Source organism: Acanthopagrus latus, chromosome 22, assembly GCF_904848185.1.
Source record: "Acanthopagrus latus isolate v.2019 chromosome 22, fAcaLat1.1, whole genome shotgun sequence".
Classification (NCBI taxonomy): Eukaryota; Metazoa; Chordata; class Actinopteri; order Spariformes; family Sparidae; genus Acanthopagrus; species Acanthopagrus latus.
The window spans coordinates 22246330-22265964 of record NC_051060.1 but is presented as its reverse complement, the minus strand read 5'-3'; the positions used below and the strand labels follow the sequence as shown (position 1 = coordinate 22265964).

Genomic DNA, 19635 nt, shown 5'->3' with positions numbered 1-19635 from the left:
CTAGCTAGTGTTCAGGTTTTGTCCGTGTGTGTGTTCCCGTTGTGTTATTCCTCTGTCGTTATTGTGTAACAAGATGTCTGGCTTTTTTTTTTTTTTTTTTTTTAACACAGACACACACACCCACTCTCTTTCTCTGGGAGCCGTTTGGTGGGGAAGTCGTCCATTTCTCTTCCAAATACTGCCAGGGCAGTAAAATGGGGGAAGGGTTGGAAAAGAGAAAAAAAAAAAAAAAAAGGTGGGGGGGAGAATGCAGCTTAATGAATGAAACCCTCGTGAGTTACAGGAATTTAATGGCTAAGAGACATTTATGCAAGATAGAGAGATCATGAAGGAAGGTTATCAGGGAAATATATGGCAGCAGACTTCCACTGTGGTTCACCAGAAAGTTGAGGAAAAACTGGAAAAGCAGCACTAAGGTGTAATCTGCAATTAATTAAAAAATGCTATTATTAAGGATCTATTTTAGGTCTTTATTTAATACATGTGTTTACAGCCTACGCAAATCAAACCCCCAATCTGTTACTCACCATATGAGCTGTTTACCCTTTATATTTTATATGTATAAAGTGAGACATTAGTAAAAGCACATGCAATTAATCGGCTCACTAATAATTATTAATGTGCAGCCTCAGTCTCGTCACAAGCGGTTGAAAATGACTCGACACCACTTCACTCATCGCCAAAACAAACCACCCGCTGAGTGAGGCCTGCGTTGGGTGTGTGTGTGTGTTTTCTTTTTTTTCCAATCCAGTGAACACACAACCTAACATACAATATTTACAGAAATAATTTACACACAACACAAATAAGAAATAAGATTAATTGTTTTTTTTTTCACACATTTTCATCTCTATTATTTCTGTTTCCAGCCTAAACACTGTGCAGGTGTTCATGCAGTGGAAATAAGAAACTGTTCCTCTTTTTTGTATGTAATGTGTATTGATGCTTTTTTTAAAATTTTATTTAGTGTTGAAGCGTTGTTTCAAAAATTATAGACACTGGTTTAGAAACCACACTCCTATTTATATAGCACATGTCTCACTTAAATTCCTGGCAGAGACTTGGAGGGAACAGACGAGTTTGTGGTTTTGGAAGATGACAATGATACGAAAAACTTGAGCAGATGACTCACAAATTCTCAGCCTCTGTTATTTATTGAAAATGTTGGCTTTTATATTTTTCCCCCTGATGAAACTGAAAAGTGCTTCTTGGCTTTTAACGCTGCTTTATTGTAGTTTTTCATACGACACATCACGTGTTTACCTGTGAAATACATCAGCTGACACAAACTTCTGCTCACTTGGATTGAATATCAGAATGCTTTTTATTTGTAAGAGACGACCAAGGTGTGAATCATCGATATATATATACATTAATGTGTTGTGATATGTCAGCAGTGTCGACTACAAACACACTCAGAAAAGAAACAGTAGAAATAAAAGCAGACTTCACCAGACAGGCAGGAATTATACAGGGAATGTGGCTCCACTAACTACCTTGTTTGTTTATTTTTATTTTTTGGTGTTACAGGCGCTCTACTTTCTTTCTACTTCATGAGGAAGCACAGGCGTCTTCTGCCCTTTTTCTGCATCCACATTTGTATCTTCACCCACCACCGAACAAAGTAAGGTCAGCTGAAAATGCAACACATACATCATTTTACACACATCAGGCCTGAGATGGTATTTGTTTTGTAAAGGGAAACACATTTTTCCTAAAAAAAAATCCTGTTCCATCGCTGCATGTGAACACAATCTTTGTGGTTGTATGTCTCACTGAGAACATCAGGATTAATGTTGACAATATCATCCACAAACTAAACTGACATTATAACCAAACGGGGAGGAAATAATACAGAAAATGCAAGAAGCAGTGGCTCCAACTCCGACCTGAAGCGCTCTGGCGAGATTGTTAAACTTGCTTTCTACTCTCACGAGGACTCAGACGGCATATTCTGTACTTTTTACATCCACATACGTATGAATTCACTATTCTAGTGAGCTCAGCTGTGTTGTGTTTTGCTTATGTCACATCTGACTGTTTCCTTTTTTGTAGTATATCCCATGAATTTGAATGGGAGGCAAATCACAGTACAGTTTGTCTTACAAGCACCCTCATTAGAATTATAATCAAATCCACAACCTTTTGATTATGAGAGGGTGCTTGATCGATGATTATTGTTTTTGCGCGCTCGCCACTGACACTGCAAGGAATTCAGAGAGAAAGTTCAACCGCTGCATGGCAAATTAAGTGATACTTTAATAACGGTTTCTTTAACCACTACACTTCCATCCTGCAATGTGCAAAAACATGAATGAATGGCGTCATGACGTGCAGCACGGTGGTATGGAATAATGACAGGTTTGAATGTTTAGGCCTCATCCGTCACTTCTGCGCTTCATTCCGACCCCTCAAATGTACTTGTTGTTATTGTGCTGGCCGACATGACCACAAGGAGGCAACCTCACTCTGTTGCACTTTTTGTGCACAGGGCCACAGAGGAGTCAAAGGTTATGATGAGGAATGACTGATCAATCACACATTTAATGTTATATAACATAAACAGAAGTTTACTGGTTGTTAGTGATGAAATAAGAAGTCCAGTGGTTTGTCCTGATCTTGACCATCTGTGTTGCTCTTTTTAAATGATAAACACAAAGGTTATATAACTGCTACAGCAATTGTATTTTCTAATATCATTATTAATTTGAAGCCAAGTAGATGACTGCATAAATCCACACCCTTTGGTAAATTGCTTCCTGACATTATTGCCATATGTCTTATTGTACTGGACTAATCGGATCAGTGCATGAATCCAGGAAGCTGCTTTTTAGAAAAGGCTCTGTGGAAAATCTGTTTTGTGTTGGAAGCCAGACGAGGCAACTTTAACAACAAGGACGGTGTCATTTTTCATGTCATGTTACAATCAGCTTACACAGGTCAATAAAAAAGTGATTCATAAATGTAAATTGCTATGTAGAGCCTCTTTAATCCACCTGTTGCATTTCAAGTCTTACCTTGTGCTCCTGAGCTCTGCATGTTTGGACGGAGATTTTCTATCATCATATCATACTTACATGTTGTACCTGTTCAGATTTAGTCTGGATTAAGTGGTTTTGTGTGTGGATTAAAACAAGGCTGCCCAAAGTGAGGCCAAAACTGGCACACTGTCAGGTTAGATGTGGCCCAACAGATGTTTCTCACATAAACACAATAATATATTTTTAAAAGGAGGATCCCTAATTATTAATAATTTTTCATTACTGGCAGGCAAAGACACTTTTCGGAGGAATTTATTCAAAATTCAGGGAAGTGGGATCGTACAACTATTTTGCATTTTGAATAAATAAATAATGAAATTGATTACAATAGCAATTTGTCATTTGTCTGTGACCTAACATTAACCCATAGGATCCAACAACTTTACATTTCCTAAAAGCTTTAGGTGTCCTACTTTAAATGTCCTAAATGTCCAGTTTAAATGTCCTAAATGTCCAGTTTAAATGTCCTAAATGTCCAGTTTAAATGTCCTAAATGTCCAGTTTAAATGTCCTAAAAATGGGGCTAGGTTCTCATGGGTTAAGTTTCAGTTCTGGCCCTCCAAGGGGAAAAACTTTTTGGTCACCCCAAGGTTAAAAAGTAAGATCATCAGAGAAAAACAAAAAGATTTCCGTTTATTTTATCACCACTGTGCACATTTCCTGCTTGTACTTTCTGTTAAGAGGCATCATATTATAGTTGACCACGTTGGCTCATGATAATACATTTATTAATTAGCCTTCCCCAGTATCGGCCGTATTCAAACATCATTACTTGACACCTTCACATCATGAACTCCAGATCATTGGTCCACGAGTGTGAATGACGGCTCGTCCCTCAATGAAGAGGCCGTACGGGTTCATCGTTCCCACCACTCTGGCAAATGCTGACCTTTCACTTCCTGACACAGCAGTTGTATTTAACACAGCCACGTGCCACTGGCGACCTCACACACACACACACACACACACACACACACACACACACACAAAGCACAGTGCTGGCTTTGTGTTGGTTTAAAAAGTAACTCTAAACATGAACAGGAGCTCTCGAACCCATAAAGAACAGACCACATGCGAACACGTGTCTCATAGAGCTTTACACAGACTACCTGAGTTTTCCAAACTCCAAAAACAGCAGCATACAATTACAGTATGTCTTCTATAACAAAAGATAGAGAAAATACAGACACAATGCACATTATATATTATTATTTTATACATCAATAAGAGAAGAGACAGGAAAAATAAACAGACAAACCCCCGTGTGTGACATCTACTTTTTCTTTTATTTCAAAATATTCTCCCAACAGGATGAAACTCAAAGAAGGCCAGAGAGCCCAAAGCCAATAGAGCCATCTAGAACAGAAGCACCACTCATTATTGCTATGTCACTCTGCTGCAGGACAAGGCGTTCAGAGGGTGGGAAAAAAAAAGAAAAGAAAAAGAAAAGAAAAATAAAGGATGGGACAGGGGGGTGGGGGGACAAAGTGAACTAAGTCAAACACAGAGACTCACAAACACATTCACTCCAGCACACATATACAAAAGGAGCTATGTGAAACACAGTAGTAGTGACTCTAAAAACTAATGTCGTCTTCTTTTTTTTTCTTTTAAAAACGTTGCAGATGTTCTCCTTGGCGACTATGAAACTTCTTGTAATCTCTAGCGTCCAAACTGTTGTTACACATCCACAAATCCTCACCATAACCGTCAGGGGGGAAAGTAGTCAGAGTGCCAATAATAATAATAATAATAATAATGATCGTCAAATGTAGAGACTACAAATATAGGCAGAGCTGGTTTTAGAGATCATAACAGTCGTGTTTTCGGCCCCCTTCAGGCGGGATGAAGAACATCTGCAGCCGTCTGATAAAAACACTTCATTCTGTCTTCTTCGCTGCTGTTTTCTGAGAGGCGTGTGGTGACACCGAATGGAGGAGGGAGGAGAATCGAAGCAAAAACATACTGTAGGTAGAGGAGCCGTAAGGATTGTGAACGTATCGGGGGCTGCTGGTTGTCCGTCTCTACTATCACAAGTCTAAAAAAAATTCAGCATGGTACAAAAATCGTCAGTAAAAAAAGATGCTTTGCTGCCATGGAGTCAGAGGGGGGCGGGTCGGTGGACGCACCCCGGTCTTTACGCCTTCTCCTCAGTCGCCTCCTCCGCCGCTTCAGTTACCTGCAGGGGCGAGGAGAGAGGGGAGAGTTACACCTGGGTAGAGGTGATCCTGATCAATCACGCAGCAAGGTGATGAACGTACCAATCAAACGGCTGCTTTTGGTTGGCTCCAACTAGCACATTTCAAGAGTTAGATGAGAAGATCAATACCACTCTCATGTCTGCACGCTTGGTATGAAGCTAGCCCCAGGAGAAGGTTAGCTTAGCACGAAGACTGGAAACAGCTAGTTCTGGTGTTTCTGTTGGAAAGCTGAAATATTTGCTATCTATATCTGACTAAACTTACCAGTTAAATCATGACTGTGTATGAAACATGTGACCGGAAAACATAGCTTGGCTTGAGGCTAGCTGTTTGACTCGTTGCCAGTCTTTATGCTAAGCTAGCGTCGCATTTTTGGCTCTAGCTTCACATTGTGTAGTAGTGTCGACCTTTTCATCTGACTTTCAGCAAGAAATTGAGTAAGTACATTTCCCAACACATATTTTACACTCACAGTTTCGAAGACAGCAGCCATGATCTTCTTTGAAAACCTGACTGGGCTTGTTGGAAGTAGGTTTATCGAGTCATCTATCATGATTATTTTTTGCTGAGGAAAACTGAAATTCCTTCAGATCTAGAACATGAAAGCAGATAGTTTTGGTTTCAAGTGCTGAGGTTTTTTTTTTTTTAGGATTTCTGAATCAGAAAAGCTACAAAAGAATGTGTCGATTTGTTTCTCTGGTCTGAAGTATTTCCAATGATAACTCTTATCAGTGTTTTGTGAAGACTGGCTGCCATTGAGTTTTTCAAATGTCGCTTTTCTTTTTTTCCTTTCTTTTTTTAAATGCTGTGAGCAGAACAAACAAAATGTCATTCACCTCCATAAAGGTAGAATGTCAGAAATGGATTACTTCAAACCTCAGCAAATAAAACCAACACCGTCAGGGGGATTCCACAAGGCTGAGAAAAAAAGATTTTTTTGTGATTTGGTATTTTTTCTTTGAAATCTACGTACAAAGCCATGGTAAGGCAGATTGTGATGAGTTTCAAAAGTCACCACGATTTCAAAATTATTGCGGCTTCCAGCTGCGAGCTCAAATGACAACCAGTGATCGTTTATCTGCCTAAAGTTTAAGAATTCACATTATTTGCTTATTTTACACAACTAAAAATACTGATTTTTGAACCTCCATGGCTCAGATTTAATACTAGAGCTGCAGGATTAGTGGATGAATTGATTAATAAATGGAAAGAAAATTAATCTTAATACTCAAATGAAGTATTTTAATAAGTGATTAATCATTTCAGTAATTTTTCCCAGGAAAATTGTTAAACATTTCCTGGATGCAGCTTCTTAAATGTAATGATTTGCATTATTTCTTTGCAATATAGTATAATATCTAATCTAATAAATTAAGACTATTTTGCTTTTTTGACATTTCATAGGCTAATCAATTAGTAAGCTGTTAGTTGCAGCCCTACTTTTTACTTAGCTGCTCTGAAAAGCTACTCACAACTCCTCAACAGTCTAATCCGGATGGCGTGATCGCTCTGGAGCAAACGTCTCCTGTCTATTTCCCTCGGCCCTGACCACTGGTGGAGCCGGCTGTCAGAACGCATTGAGCCAATCACATTTCACATCACAGCTGCGTGAGCAGCAAACCCTCCCGCTGATGTGTAAAAAAGTTGTCCTTGGCCCACATCACTGCACACCGCATCAAAAAAAAAAAAAAAAAAAAATCAGACGTCCTCACTTCTTCACTGTCGTTTTCTCTCTCGCACTCAAAAACACAGCACACCAAAGCACTCTGGGTAAATGTTAACTCAATTAACATGCAATTTCAGTAAAAGCGATGAGTTAGTGGCAGAGCACACACACTCGATTAGAAACGCTGGAGCGTACCCTTAACTCTGACTGTCTCACTCTGCCCTCTCACTGACATCAAGGAGGGAGCGGTGTTTCTGATGGAGGACACACTGACAGACGGACGAGACACGTAGATCTGTGTGTGTGTGTGTGTGTGTGTGTGTGTGTGTGTGTGTGTGTCAGCATGCATTGTTGTGAGTGAAAAAGATGTGTATTTGTCACAGCAAGCGGTGTGATTACGGAGGAATACAGGTGTTGTATGTGTATACACAGATTGACATAACAAGGGAATGAAGATGGTTATTTTCTTGTCTGTCTCTGACTGAATGTTGCATCAACATGTTTTTTTCTTTTTTTGCAGTTTTCCCTTGTCATACCTCATTGGTCTTGGTCTCTCCGTTCTGGGCGGGGCCGTCATCCTTCTTCCCCTTGGGGCCGGCCTTCTTCGCCTTCATCCCCTTATCATCTGCCACCTTCTGCATGGAAGAAATGACAAGAACGTGCATAGAGACATACATGATGGCAGGTATCATCATATATGTGGAAATATTTCCAGCACAACCTCAAAAGTATCCATCATTTTGTGTGTGTGATGATCTTCAGTATCGGGTGTATCAGGTGAACCAGACTTTAAAGGTGCAGTGTGTAAGAATTTCAGTTGAAAACATTCAAAAAAATGAACTAAAATTACCAACAGAATGTGAACAAATTATATTATATTGTGTTGCAGGGATAACTTCTGAAGTTAGCATGCTAACCAGTTAGCCCTGGCCCCTCCCAGTAAAGCTCCTGTGCTAACGTTGTAAACACCAACAGTTCGCTATTGCTCTGAGCTCCCAGCCTGGACCAGTAGCTGCACATCTCACCAAGCTAACTCACTAAAGTCAGCCACAGTTTGCAGCAGTTAGCAGTTACACTGGTGACATGCTGACCTCTTCTGTGTTTAGTTTGACTACAACATCTGGACAACCTTTAATTTTCTCATGAGGATGCATTTTAGTTTCCCTCTGTTTTCCTTCTGCAAAATAATAATGCTTACCATACACTTCTCATTATAGAACGGGAAGATGAAAATGTTAAATATGCTGCACATCATCTGCAGTTCCCCAAAGTAATAAAAACAGAGTTTAAACTAGAGGATGTTTTTGTTGCAAAAAACTTAACCGATACCTTAAATCTTAAATAAATACTAAGAGATATATACATATATCTTTGGAAGCTGCAGGTGTAGCTGTAAGGTGTGTTTGAATGGGCTGCTGTGTTTTTCACATCCAGCGGCCTTGTCCATGCGCATGAACTCGTAGTCAGGGGCAACCGAGAGCCAGAGAGACATATCATGGGGATATAAATAAGTTATTGTGGGTGTTGTTGTGTGTGTTTCTGCTTTACCTTGACAATGGCCTTCTTGGGCTTGACCTCAGCCCTGGGAGGAGCAGGCTTCTGTAAATTATGCAGAAATCAGTTAGGGCTGACCAACCACACAGTTCATAGTTTTTGGAGGAGTATTAAGACATTTTTAGTTCCCCCTTCCTCTCTACACGACAGAGCCATCTCTGAACTGTTTAAAATACTTTTTTTTATTTTTTTTATTTTTTTTTAGCCACAAGAGCTGCTTAGAAACTCACTAGGACCCACACAGGACACGTGGAGGCCTGGAATAGTCTGTACTGGCTTCCACTGTAAATATTATTAATAACCAAGTACTTGTACTGTGTTTCCTAAGCAATCTGATCCTGTGCTAAGTAGTTTTAAATATCTGCCTCATCTCAGAGCGGACTGACCTCAGACCACCGTACAATGGCTATATCAGATGGGAGCTGAATTCTGGCCACTCGGTGCAAACGCGTTCGCTGCAGAGCTTTTTCCAGGCTGCTCGGCGTGGACTACACAAACCCTAAAGCCACGAGCTAAAACTAACCGCTGCCGTGACAAACTTAAATCATGTGATTCATCCTCAGAATATCTCTGCTATGCTTTGCTTTGGAAATCAATGACATTGCAAACAAGAAGATAGATGAAAGACATAAATTGTTGTTAAACTAAAACTACATGCAGGAAATTATAGACATTTTTTCTACTTAATAAAATGACTGCTTTACGGTCAAGCAGTCCAAGCACTGTTGGTTTAAACTCTTATTTGAGTAAAACGCAAAAGGAATGAAGGGAACCACAAAGATAAGGTGATAATAAACCAGAGTAATGCTAAAAGTAATGCTGAGTGCTTTCACTTTAAAATGTCAATTAAGTTTGACATTTTGGGAAATACCCTTATTCTCCTTCTTACCACTCGCATTACTGTCACAGCTAACAGACAGTTAGCTTAGCTTTCAGGGGTGCATCAGTACATTTTTTGATTTCTGAACATAAACACATGCACACGTTCAGGTCTGTTACGTTTCATTATCCAGCTCATTCAGCTGTAGAGAATATACAGCCTGCTCTTACAAAAAATTCAGACAATCATTATGTAAAGGTTTGGGTTTTAAATTTCCCATTACTGACTTTTTCCCCACCCCTACTTAAGTAATCCTCAGACTCTCCCATGGATCTATAACGAGAACTATACACAGTGTCAGTTGTGTATGAAGCCAAATAGTTGGACTATCCAGGTATAAAATGACCTGAAGCTTCCACATTGAGGGGTCCATAGAGCGTGTGCACCAGACAAGTGGCTAACTTCAAGTTTAGCTTGTTGCTAACTTGAATGGTGATAAAATAATCAAATCATTAATGGGGTCTTCCACATTTTCCAAGTGGCATGAGGCCAAATGGATCAAATTCTGATAGTGAAACGAGTCATTTATGTGATTGTGAAGCTCAGAAAAAAAAAAATCCATATCCACCATTTAGCAACCGTTTCTGTCAAATGTAAACTTGTGGGAAAAAGCATGTCTGGTCCAGTGTGCGTCACATGTCGTTGTAGTTACACAGTTTGGCCACTAGGTCAAATTGGCTTCAAATGGGAGCCTGGATTTGGACTAATTAGCTGCGGGCATCATCGCTAACGTACAGATATAAGAGTGGTGTTGATGTTCCAGCAAGTGAGAGAATAAGGATATTTTTCCGAAAATGTCAAGCTATTGTCTACGGTGCACATGCAAATGTACAGACACATGCAAAGACCCAGTATAGATGGGTCCAACATGCAAAGTACAACATGGATAAAATGACATGGCCTGCGGGGCAGAGCTGCATGAACTTGTAATGATTTGCAGGTTATATTATGATCTATTAGTTTACAAGGATTTGAAGCACATTGGCCTTTTTTTTAATGCAAGTGGGACATTTTCCATGATGGTTGTGCTGTGGAATATCTAGGAAATCGAGTTAATTTCTTTACAGTCCCTGATTTAATTTATTCCACTTGTTGACTGTTAGAATATTAAATACGTTATAATCATGCAGCCCTGCACATCAACAAGGTGTTGCAACAGACCGGAGGACAAAGACAACAGAGAAAAAGACATGCATACCAAGTCAGACTCGGACCTCGGAGAGCAAGTTTACGGCGTTTGATGTCGTCGTGATCAAACCCATAAACTTGACTCTGGATCTTGGTAACACGACACTTTACTGTCCCCGAGAGGCTGAGGCGGGACGAGGGGGGGACGGCAGGGAGAGGAAGAAGAGGACAGTGACAGAGGTGAAGACAGGAAGGGGAGAACGAAACTCACCGCTGACAGTCTCTCCGACCTTCTGGTGGGCTACCGGAGCAAGAGATGATCAATGAGAGAGAGAAAGAGAGAGAGACGGTGACAGAGAGAGAGAAAGAGAGAGAGAGAGGCAGACAGATATCAGTTGTACCTTTGTGGGCTGATCTTGACCTGTTCTGCTTGGTGACGGCTACAAGTGCCCTGCTCATTAACCTGTCATGTGTCTATTCTCACTCACACACACACACACACACACTCACTCAGTAAAAAAAAATAAAAATCACAGCACGGAAACACACACCTGCACACAGTCGAAACATTTACCTCTTGTTTTGTGACTTTGGAGGCCTCCTTGCCCTCAGGACCCTCTGGAGACTGTAGGAAATGCAACAAGGAGCGAAGAGACTATGAACAAGTTGTTCATGAACGGGACTCGTACTCAAAGACACGACTCATTTTAGGTTGAATAATTCAGAATTTTGTTTTCTGGCTGTTCTGATTCTCCATCATCAAACTATAGAGCAGCTTGTTTTTCCTCAGGCTGTTAGTCTCCTTCATCCTTCCTTCCTGGCGCCACTACTATGTAAAATAGTTTTCAATGTTTAACGAAGCATAAAGGGACTTAAACTCAGTTTCATTCTACAAATCTGAAGTTGTTAAAAAGTCTTCTAAATTAAATTTGTTCACTGGGCTTTTCTCTGTTCACTGCTCCACGTTGCCCTTTCTGTGGAGCAACATGGGGAGTAATAACGGAAATAATGCAAATAATGAAGCAGTGTAGTTTTGGGAAAAGGTCAAAAGGTTAGAAATTGAGACTAAAGAAAAGAAGTGCAGGAGGCAGCGGCAGAATTAGGATGTTTGCAGGTCCGGGGGGAGAAAAAAAGGGGGGAGCGTCCAATGTAAGTGCATCTTAGAGGCTCTTCATCATATCTGTCTACTGGGGCATCCAACAGGGCACTTTGGTGAGTCTGCACTGTTTGTGAGGCTCCTTTTCTACAGAGAAATCCCACTTATTAATAAAAGTGTAATGTGTAAGTAGAGCTAAAATGATGAGTTGATGGTTCAATTATTAATAGTTAATGATCAATTTTATGATTGATTAAGTCTGTCCATTGGTAAAAATGACAAAAAAATAAATAAAATAACTGATTTTGTTTCATGTTTTATGAGTATTTGCTGGTTTTCTTGTTACTTGTATGATAGTTATTATATTTTATATTTTGAAACATCAGCTTGGATTTTTGGGCCAATTTTCTGACTTTTCAAAAATCAAAGAAGTATCAATAAATCAAGAAAAATTTCCCATAAGTTTTATAATGTTCTGAAAAAAAAAAAAGCACAATGGAAATATCAAATAATATAGTTCTTTATATTCATACACATCCAGGAAGCCTACTAGAATATTTCTGTAATGAATTTAATTTTGATTTGAAGTCAGTTTTCTGGATTTTACTATACAAGTCTAAATTGATTAAAACAATGGCTGGCTGTAATATTTTTTAAATCAACGTCTCTTTTTCCCTGCTTGAAGGAGCATAAGTGCCTAATTAGCCCACCTACTTCAGCTCCACATCATCTCCCTGGTGGCTCCACATTTTTTTTAATGGAAGCATCTTGTTTACATGCCAATAAGTGAGAGCTCCCCACAGAATAATGGAACATAAACATTCATTTAGGATTCATTTACGCGCACACACACGGGCTGTAACGCACCGTGAGGGAGGAGGAGGAGGAGGAGGAGGAGGCTGTCTGTCAGCCTGCATGTGTCTGATCATGTCATGGACACATCAGGGGGGCTGCAGGTAGGTGAGGAGAGTCCGCCCCCACCGTGGACAGCGAAAAAAAAGAAAATGTTGGTTTTAGCCTGCAGGTTGGCATTCGCATCATTTGCATGTGGGCGACCTCCGCCCCTAGAGGCCTCCCATTCTCTGTCCTCAAAGGCGAATCTGCGCAGACAATGGCAGTTTTTGGATGGTCGAAAAGCCCCATTTCCATGTATGCGCTGATACAATGTGCTGGAGCTCGTCGTGCACCGCTGTTTAGACAGTGTCACGGCCTCTTTTTTTTTTTTTTTTTTTTTTTTTTAACACAGCGGAGCGATTGTCTCTGATCCCCTCTTTCTTTATTCCTTTTCTCTCTCCATCTGGATCTGGGTGCTCGTTCAATCGGGGTTTTTGGCGTCTGTTCACCACCGCTGGAGGACCGAACTGACACAAGGTGGTGGTGGTGAATTTCTCAATAATTTCACGGTTGAGCTCACACATTAGTCAGGAATCGATAAGTCTCATACATGCGCGACATAGAAAAAAAAAAGAGGGCTTCCCAGGAAGAAATAATCATCGCGCACATCTCCTACGGGATTTTACGCATCCATCCATCCGGCGGGTCCGTCTGACATTCACCAGTGCGCACAGTGGAGAGGGAAGTGGCATATAAAACGACCACAGGAACGGCCATTGGGATGAACACACGGCACATGTATGGTGTAAAAGATGACAAATAGTGTTGGGGGAACGTCTCGCATACACGGCGAGGGCGCGTTGAAATACACCTGAGAGGGCTGCGGACGAAGAGACGCTTCCCCTCCTCCAAAACTTTGGCATCAGCTCACCTGCCTCGACAGAAAATCGCGCACCGCTATTTTCCCCTCAAATGCAAAGAGCAGAAAAACTACAGTGAAGTGAGCCTGATGGCACAGAGAGAGAAAAAAAAACCCGACACTCACCTTTCTCTTCGGCATTTTTACGCGTGATTTTTACTCTCCACCGGGCTGGGGAAAAAAATTAAGGTCAAACCCGAAGGTCCAAGAGAGGCGAATTTGAACTACCTCGAAATACAGGATCAATATCTAAGCACCTTCGATAATATGTTGATTATATGCACTCCCCAAAACTCTATACCTCACGCAGCCATTGGGTAGAGGGGTCAAAATCCTCTCCTGTGCCGACTCCCGATTGGCTCGCCACGTCTCTATGTAAATAAGAGAGCCGCGGGCATTGGCCGAGATTTATCAGAGGGCGCCTGTGATTGGCTGCGCGCTCTTTGTGCGCAGATCCCACCAGACGGCGGTGGCTGAGAGGGAAAGTGGAGACAGGCCAATGAAAGCGGGGCCGACTCTCGGTGGATCTGGGTAATGTAGGACGAGAGAAGAGAAAGAGAGAATGTTGTAAATAAAAACACAAAGGACCAGCAAAAAAAAAAAAAAAAGGAAAGAAAGAAAGAAACGGGGCACAATGGCAACAATGTCGAGCCATAGACGAGCTCCAGAAGAGCTGGCCTGCATTGTGTGTCTTGTAGTTGCTGCTCCAAAGAACCAGAGTAATCATACACCACGTTTCTGCACAACAAATGGGGAGCATCACTGCAGAGGCGCCAGGCCCTGCAGGAACATGATACTAGTAAAAACAATGTAATGAATAAGGTCACTACTGCAGACGAATTAAACCTCTGAGTGTGTGTGTGTGTGTGTGTGTGTGTGTGTGTGTGTGTGTGTGTGTGTGTGTGTGTGTGTGTGTGTGTGTGTGTGTGTGGTGGGGTGTTTATTTCATGATGAAGAACTGAGAGTGTATAAATAAAAGAATATCTGACAGGTGTACCAACAGATTAAAGGCTGCATTGTGCTACAAGTTCACTCCAAGTGCAGCGGCGGTTCATTTGTGTAAATCCGTCTGCTAACACCAGGATTATCCAGCATAATAACTGGATAGCTCATGAGTAGAAATAATGCTGTAAAATGAGCAAAACGCTGGACCAGGAAATGCCGTATTGTGTTAATAGTGACATAATGTGTTTGGGTGTGTAATGCAATGATAAAACTTTTCAAAATACTTAATTTCTGGCGGGGAACGTGTGTCAGAGCTCGTGCAGAGGCGGGAATTTCAAAAGAAATGTTCATCGTTTCTTTTTTTTTTATTATTTAGGGGTTACTAGCAAATATGTGTGATAATCATAATGAATGGGTAAGATCTGGATCACAGCCCATCAATATATTTTCCTTTTGCATGTGTGGGCTGGGCTTGATTACTGGTGTTGCCAGATCTCAGTGTTGTAAACATTGCACAAGGTGTTGCCATGTATCTCTGCTTTGTAATTGAATTTCTCTACTTTTAATTTACCCTCTGTTAGAAGTGTATTTCATGAAAAAAAAAAAAAAAAAAAAAATATATATATATATATATATATATATATATATATATATATATATATATGAATAAAAATGTTGTCAGTGTTGATGTAAACGGGGAGATTTAGGGCAGGTGGTGACATATTAAAAGAAGAAGGCCGCTCATGAATGTATCATCACTAAACCTTGAGATAGTTATTCAATGTTTTCTCCCTCGATACCCATTCAGATACCTCATCTGCTGATGCAGCGTGCCAAGGACACCTATCTGGTGTATCACATTCGTGCATCACTTGCAAAATACTGTGAATCGCTCGCTTTCCTCGGCCAGAGTAAAAACTCAGCGGACAACGAGGTACAAACCGAGCAGCAGAGGCTCCAAAGACTGTCGCAAACTAGTGCAGAGGGGTTGAAAGATCAGGCTTTGGGATATTTCCATGTGTGAGTTTTTCCCTCGAGTTAGAGCGTAAATTCTGGGAAACTTTCGTGCCCGTTTACAGGTCAGATATAGGCCCAGTCCCAGTTTAACCTGTTACACGACCGCTTAGTCGTACATGTACATTTTACCTGTTCATGCTCGGGGGAGTGGGGCGAAGTGTCAGGACTGCATGGACTTTCATCAGATAAATGGCATTGTGTTAATAAGAGGATTGTCACGGTAAGGCAACATCCAATAAACATCCCATAGCGTCTGTTTACATAAAAGCTACCAAGAACAACTGAGTGTGTGAAAGGGAATTGAAGTGTTGTCCAATTACATGAGGGCAGATTCAAACTCTGCCCCGTGTAAATCTGCTCTGGGGGCCGTAAAAAACGAAGCGGGGGTCCGAACACAGACAACATTTATACACAGTCCACGTGGACGCGCTGAGATATTGGTCGGATGATGAAGTCAAATCTCACAAACGCCTGCAGCCATGTGGATACCAAATACAGACATACTGCCCGAGCTAAGCAAGCTAGTCACGTGAGCGAACATACAGCCACATACACAAATACTATGGATACGTGTTGTGTTTACATGTAGACATGAGTTAGATGGACACGGTTGGCAAGGACACTGAAGAGTGTGTTCATGTGTTTTGGAGGAAAGACTTCGGAGGGAGACATGACAGCTGGTTTCTACAATCTTACCAACCTTAGCTTTGTTGCAAACGGTCTGATCTGTTTCGGCCAAAAGTCGGTTTCATGTCGTAAATTTAGGACATAATACTAATCCTTAACATAACAGGTACCTGTCTTTTGTTTGGTCTAGGGGTTGTTTTTTCTGAAGAGTCCTTACTTTTGGTTTAAATCTGAGAAACAACTCCATTACTTCCACGAGCGACTTTAACTCACTGCTCATGCATCAATTTGTCCCGTAACTCCAATGTCCCTCAAGCTTAAATGTAGGGCTGCAGCTGAAATTGATTTTGTTTCATTATTGATTAACCTGGTAATTGTTCTCTTCATGAGTCCATGAATCATTTACTCTTTGAAATGTCATAAAATTACAAAAGAAATATATCGTTAACAATTCCAAGGTGACGTCTTTCTGCTTAACCAGTGGTGTAAAAAAAGCAGATAGTTTAATAAGCCGTCACCAAAACATGTTTTGTCATTGAAAAATAATTATGGAATCAAATGATCAAATAGTTGCCAGTTGATTTTGAGTCATTTATTCAACTGACTATCTGACTCTTTTCAATGAAAAGTTTACAAACACATGTTGAATAGAGTTAAATTCAATATTCTGAAACATCCAGTCTAATGTAAACTCTTCACACCTACCCTGGAACAATAATAATCTAGAACTCCTTCTATAAAACAATGGTCCTCCCCATATTCTACCATGTCACGGAAAAAAAAAAAAAGAACATTGTACAAAGAAATTAACAAAAGCATCCTCCACATTCTTGTGTAACATCACAATAGACCGACAGAGAGAGACTAATCTCACAATAGACAGAGCTTTCCTGCCCAAACGAACAAAACCCTTCGTTTCTACATGGATGTTCGACAAGTCAACCCAGAACACACAGGAGCAGGTAGCTTGATGGCTGCGACACATTCAGATTCACCCTGTCAGCTTAAATGAAGCGAATACACAACAAAGAGCAACACGTTACAACACATACGTGCATAAAAGAAAAAAAAAACACAAAAGGGATCCACGCTCACGAGAAATAATCCCCCAAAATATTCTTCTTTCATTCCTACTGAGAGCACATCGAGACAGAGCTGATCACATCATGATTACCTACGATTAATAAACATTAAATCAGCATTTAAAAAAAAAAAATACATGCACCATATATTCCATAGTAAAGCTTTAGAGGTGTGCACAGTGATAATGCTACATGTTAATGTCTGACAATGATAATGTGCATCATCTTCACCATCTTATTACAGCGTGATAGCATGCTACCATTCGCTAATTAGCATGACAGTGTTGACCTGATGATGGAGGGTGGTCGTCATAGAGATAACAGTTCATCCTGAGGGGAGCATCAACGTGACTGCATCCACAAAATATAAGATATCATCATCCTGTTGGTGGCGCTACGCTCAAAAAAACTAATTATGTCACAGCACTGACGGATTCTGATTGAGTTTTCTCGGTGTAGATGACACCAAAAATCAAAAGTAGTTCAGGAGAACAATCCTGGTCCACTTTTCAGCATCCACACAAACATGACCTGAAACCTCGAGTGCACAAACGTGTGTCCTGCAGTGAAACTTAGATTTTTTTTAGGATTGTCAGACATACGTTAGAGGATTTCTTAGTATGTGCCTCATGTTTATAGATGTGTGAAGGGAACCTTTAAGAATAAATATTAAAAGATTTCTCCCATTGTGGTGTTCGTGGTTAATGGGGTGTATCCAACAAGTCCTGTTAGGGAAAATCACCAGCTGTTGTCAGTCATAATCACTCAGAAGATGTTTAGAAGCCACGATATGAAGAAAATTTGTTTAAAACAACTTTCTGTAATGCTGTATGTATATTTTTGATCATTTTTGATGGTCACATTCTCAGAACACCTATAATAAATCAATAAAAACTTCATGAATAATTATATATATGTCGTATATCAAATGTAAGGTGTGTTGTTCAGTTACATTTTTATGAATTGTCATCACAGAGTAGCAAGAGTAACAACACATTTATTTGAGAATTGGTCAAATGTGGGTCATTACTTTAAATTATCGTTGCCTTTAAATGTCTCACAGTGAATTAATGAGTCGGGTACTCGCCTGGAGGTCTTATGTTTCGGTTTCTTATAATAACCCTTTAATTAAATATTTCTTTAGTTCACTTTAAATAATTCTGTCACCTTGTTACCAGTCGATTCAGCTACTCCACCGGCCTTTTGTTGAGCCATCTGCACAGTTGTGTTACGTCCAACTCAAACTGGTAAATATGATCTCAACCCTCCAGTCTTGAAACGTCTCCCCGGGGGTTAGAATAGATTTTAAGATTGTTTTCATTGTGCTCAAAAGCTCCGCGGTATCAGATACTCTTGAGTCCTTAAGGTAAAACACTGAGCAGCTTGTAGGCTCTACATGAATATAATAAGGAAACAACCCATTAAATCTACATTTCATTGTTGATCCTACTGGTTTCAGATGGATATTTTAAATTCAGAGCCTCCACAACATGCTTCAGTAACATTTGCTATAGGTTCTCTGAAGTCTAACTGACTGATTGATGGAGGATTATTGAAGATATTCCTGATTTAATGCTTCCGTGATTGAGCGAGAGAGAAATGTCTAACATACTCTTTAACCTCACAAACATCATGGTGCATTTAAAGGTTCAGTGTCGCTCTTGGAAACAGCGAGCAGCAAAACCGTCTCATCTCGAGGTCTCTTTATTGGTTATTCCTTCAGCAGACGATAGATGTTTGATTTCCCTCAGTTTTCTCTCTCTCTTCTCGTCTCTGTTGGTTTAAAAATGAACTTCTCGGCTCGAGATCCGCTTATTAGCTGTGGAGCTTTCAGTCATAATCGCAAATCATACAGAGATGGAAGAGCTGCTCAGATATTGTAAATCGCAACACCACAGTCTAGAAATACTAAGTTAGAAATGATATACACTCAAAATGTTTATTAAAGTTTAAATTATCAGTACCAAAAGTAAATTACTTGTTACAGTATGCAGAAATCCTCAGGCCCAGGTGGTTATGTTTTGTTTGTTTGTTTGTTGGTTTGTCACCTGGATTACACAAAAACAACTGAACGTATTTACACGAAACTTGGATGGCGGATGGATCTCGGTCCAGAATAGACCCGGTTAAATTTTAGTGCGGATCTGATCAAAGGAACTTTTTTTTTTTTCCACTTTCTTTAACCATGTGAAATCTGGCGGGTTTTTCAAACATTTAACATCAGATCTTGATGAAATAAATCTGGTAAATTTAGGTGAGTGGAGCACAAATGAGGGGCTGTTGGGCCTTGGCGGAGGTATGCACTCTACTGGGTGCCAGCTGGGTGTTGGATTACTATGCATGCGTTGATGTGAGCATCACTACTGCTGAAATGTTGAGCTAATTCCACCGGGCAGTACATGAATCCTCCCCAGGAATCCACCTTGACACATAACATCACATCATCCGTTATTTGTTTATTGATCTGAAACCAGTAAAACTAACATTATTATCAGAATGAGAGACAGCAATCAGGTGATGCATGAGAGTGTTGAGCATCAGAAACAAATGGAGGAGCTCGCCAGCAGGTCAGAAACACTCTCACTGTCACCGTGCAGCGTCATTATGTAGATGCCATCTTTATTTCTCCTGGCTGCTGATTGTAA

General features: G+C 40.4%; 1 protein-coding gene and 1 long non-coding RNA gene across 4 annotated transcripts; one reads left to right on the top strand and one right to left on the bottom strand.

Moving 5' to 3' along the window:
• Positions 1-110: 110 nt before the first annotated feature.
• On the top strand, positions 111-7636 carry LOC119012327. The gene is made up of 2 exons (XR_005072443.1): positions 111-1629; positions 7429-7636. It is a non-coding gene; the product is annotated as an uncharacterized LOC119012327 (long non-coding RNA).
• On the bottom strand, positions 4307-14044 carry hmgn3 (high mobility group nucleosomal binding domain 3). Of its 3 annotated transcripts, XM_037086035.1 has the most exons (7): positions 13446-13846; positions 11045-11095; positions 10742-10771; positions 8457-8507; positions 7445-7543; positions 7104-7203; positions 4307-5220 (listed from the first exon to the last, which is right to left on the bottom strand). In XM_037086035.1, the coding sequence occupies exons 1-7, from the start codon at positions 13458-13460 to the stop codon at positions 5213-5215; spliced, it is 354 nt and encodes a 117-aa protein (XP_036941930.1). In that variant the 5' UTR covers positions 13461-13846; the 3' UTR covers positions 4307-5212. The 3 variants fall into 3 exon arrangements, with proteins under 3 accessions (XP_036941930.1, XP_036941931.1, XP_036941932.1); XM_037086036.1 differs by lacking the exon at positions 10742-10771 and having other exon boundaries at positions 13446-14044; XM_037086037.1 differs by lacking the exon at positions 7104-7203 and having other exon boundaries at positions 13446-13649.
• Between the last annotated feature and the right edge of the window lie 5591 nt (positions 14045-19635).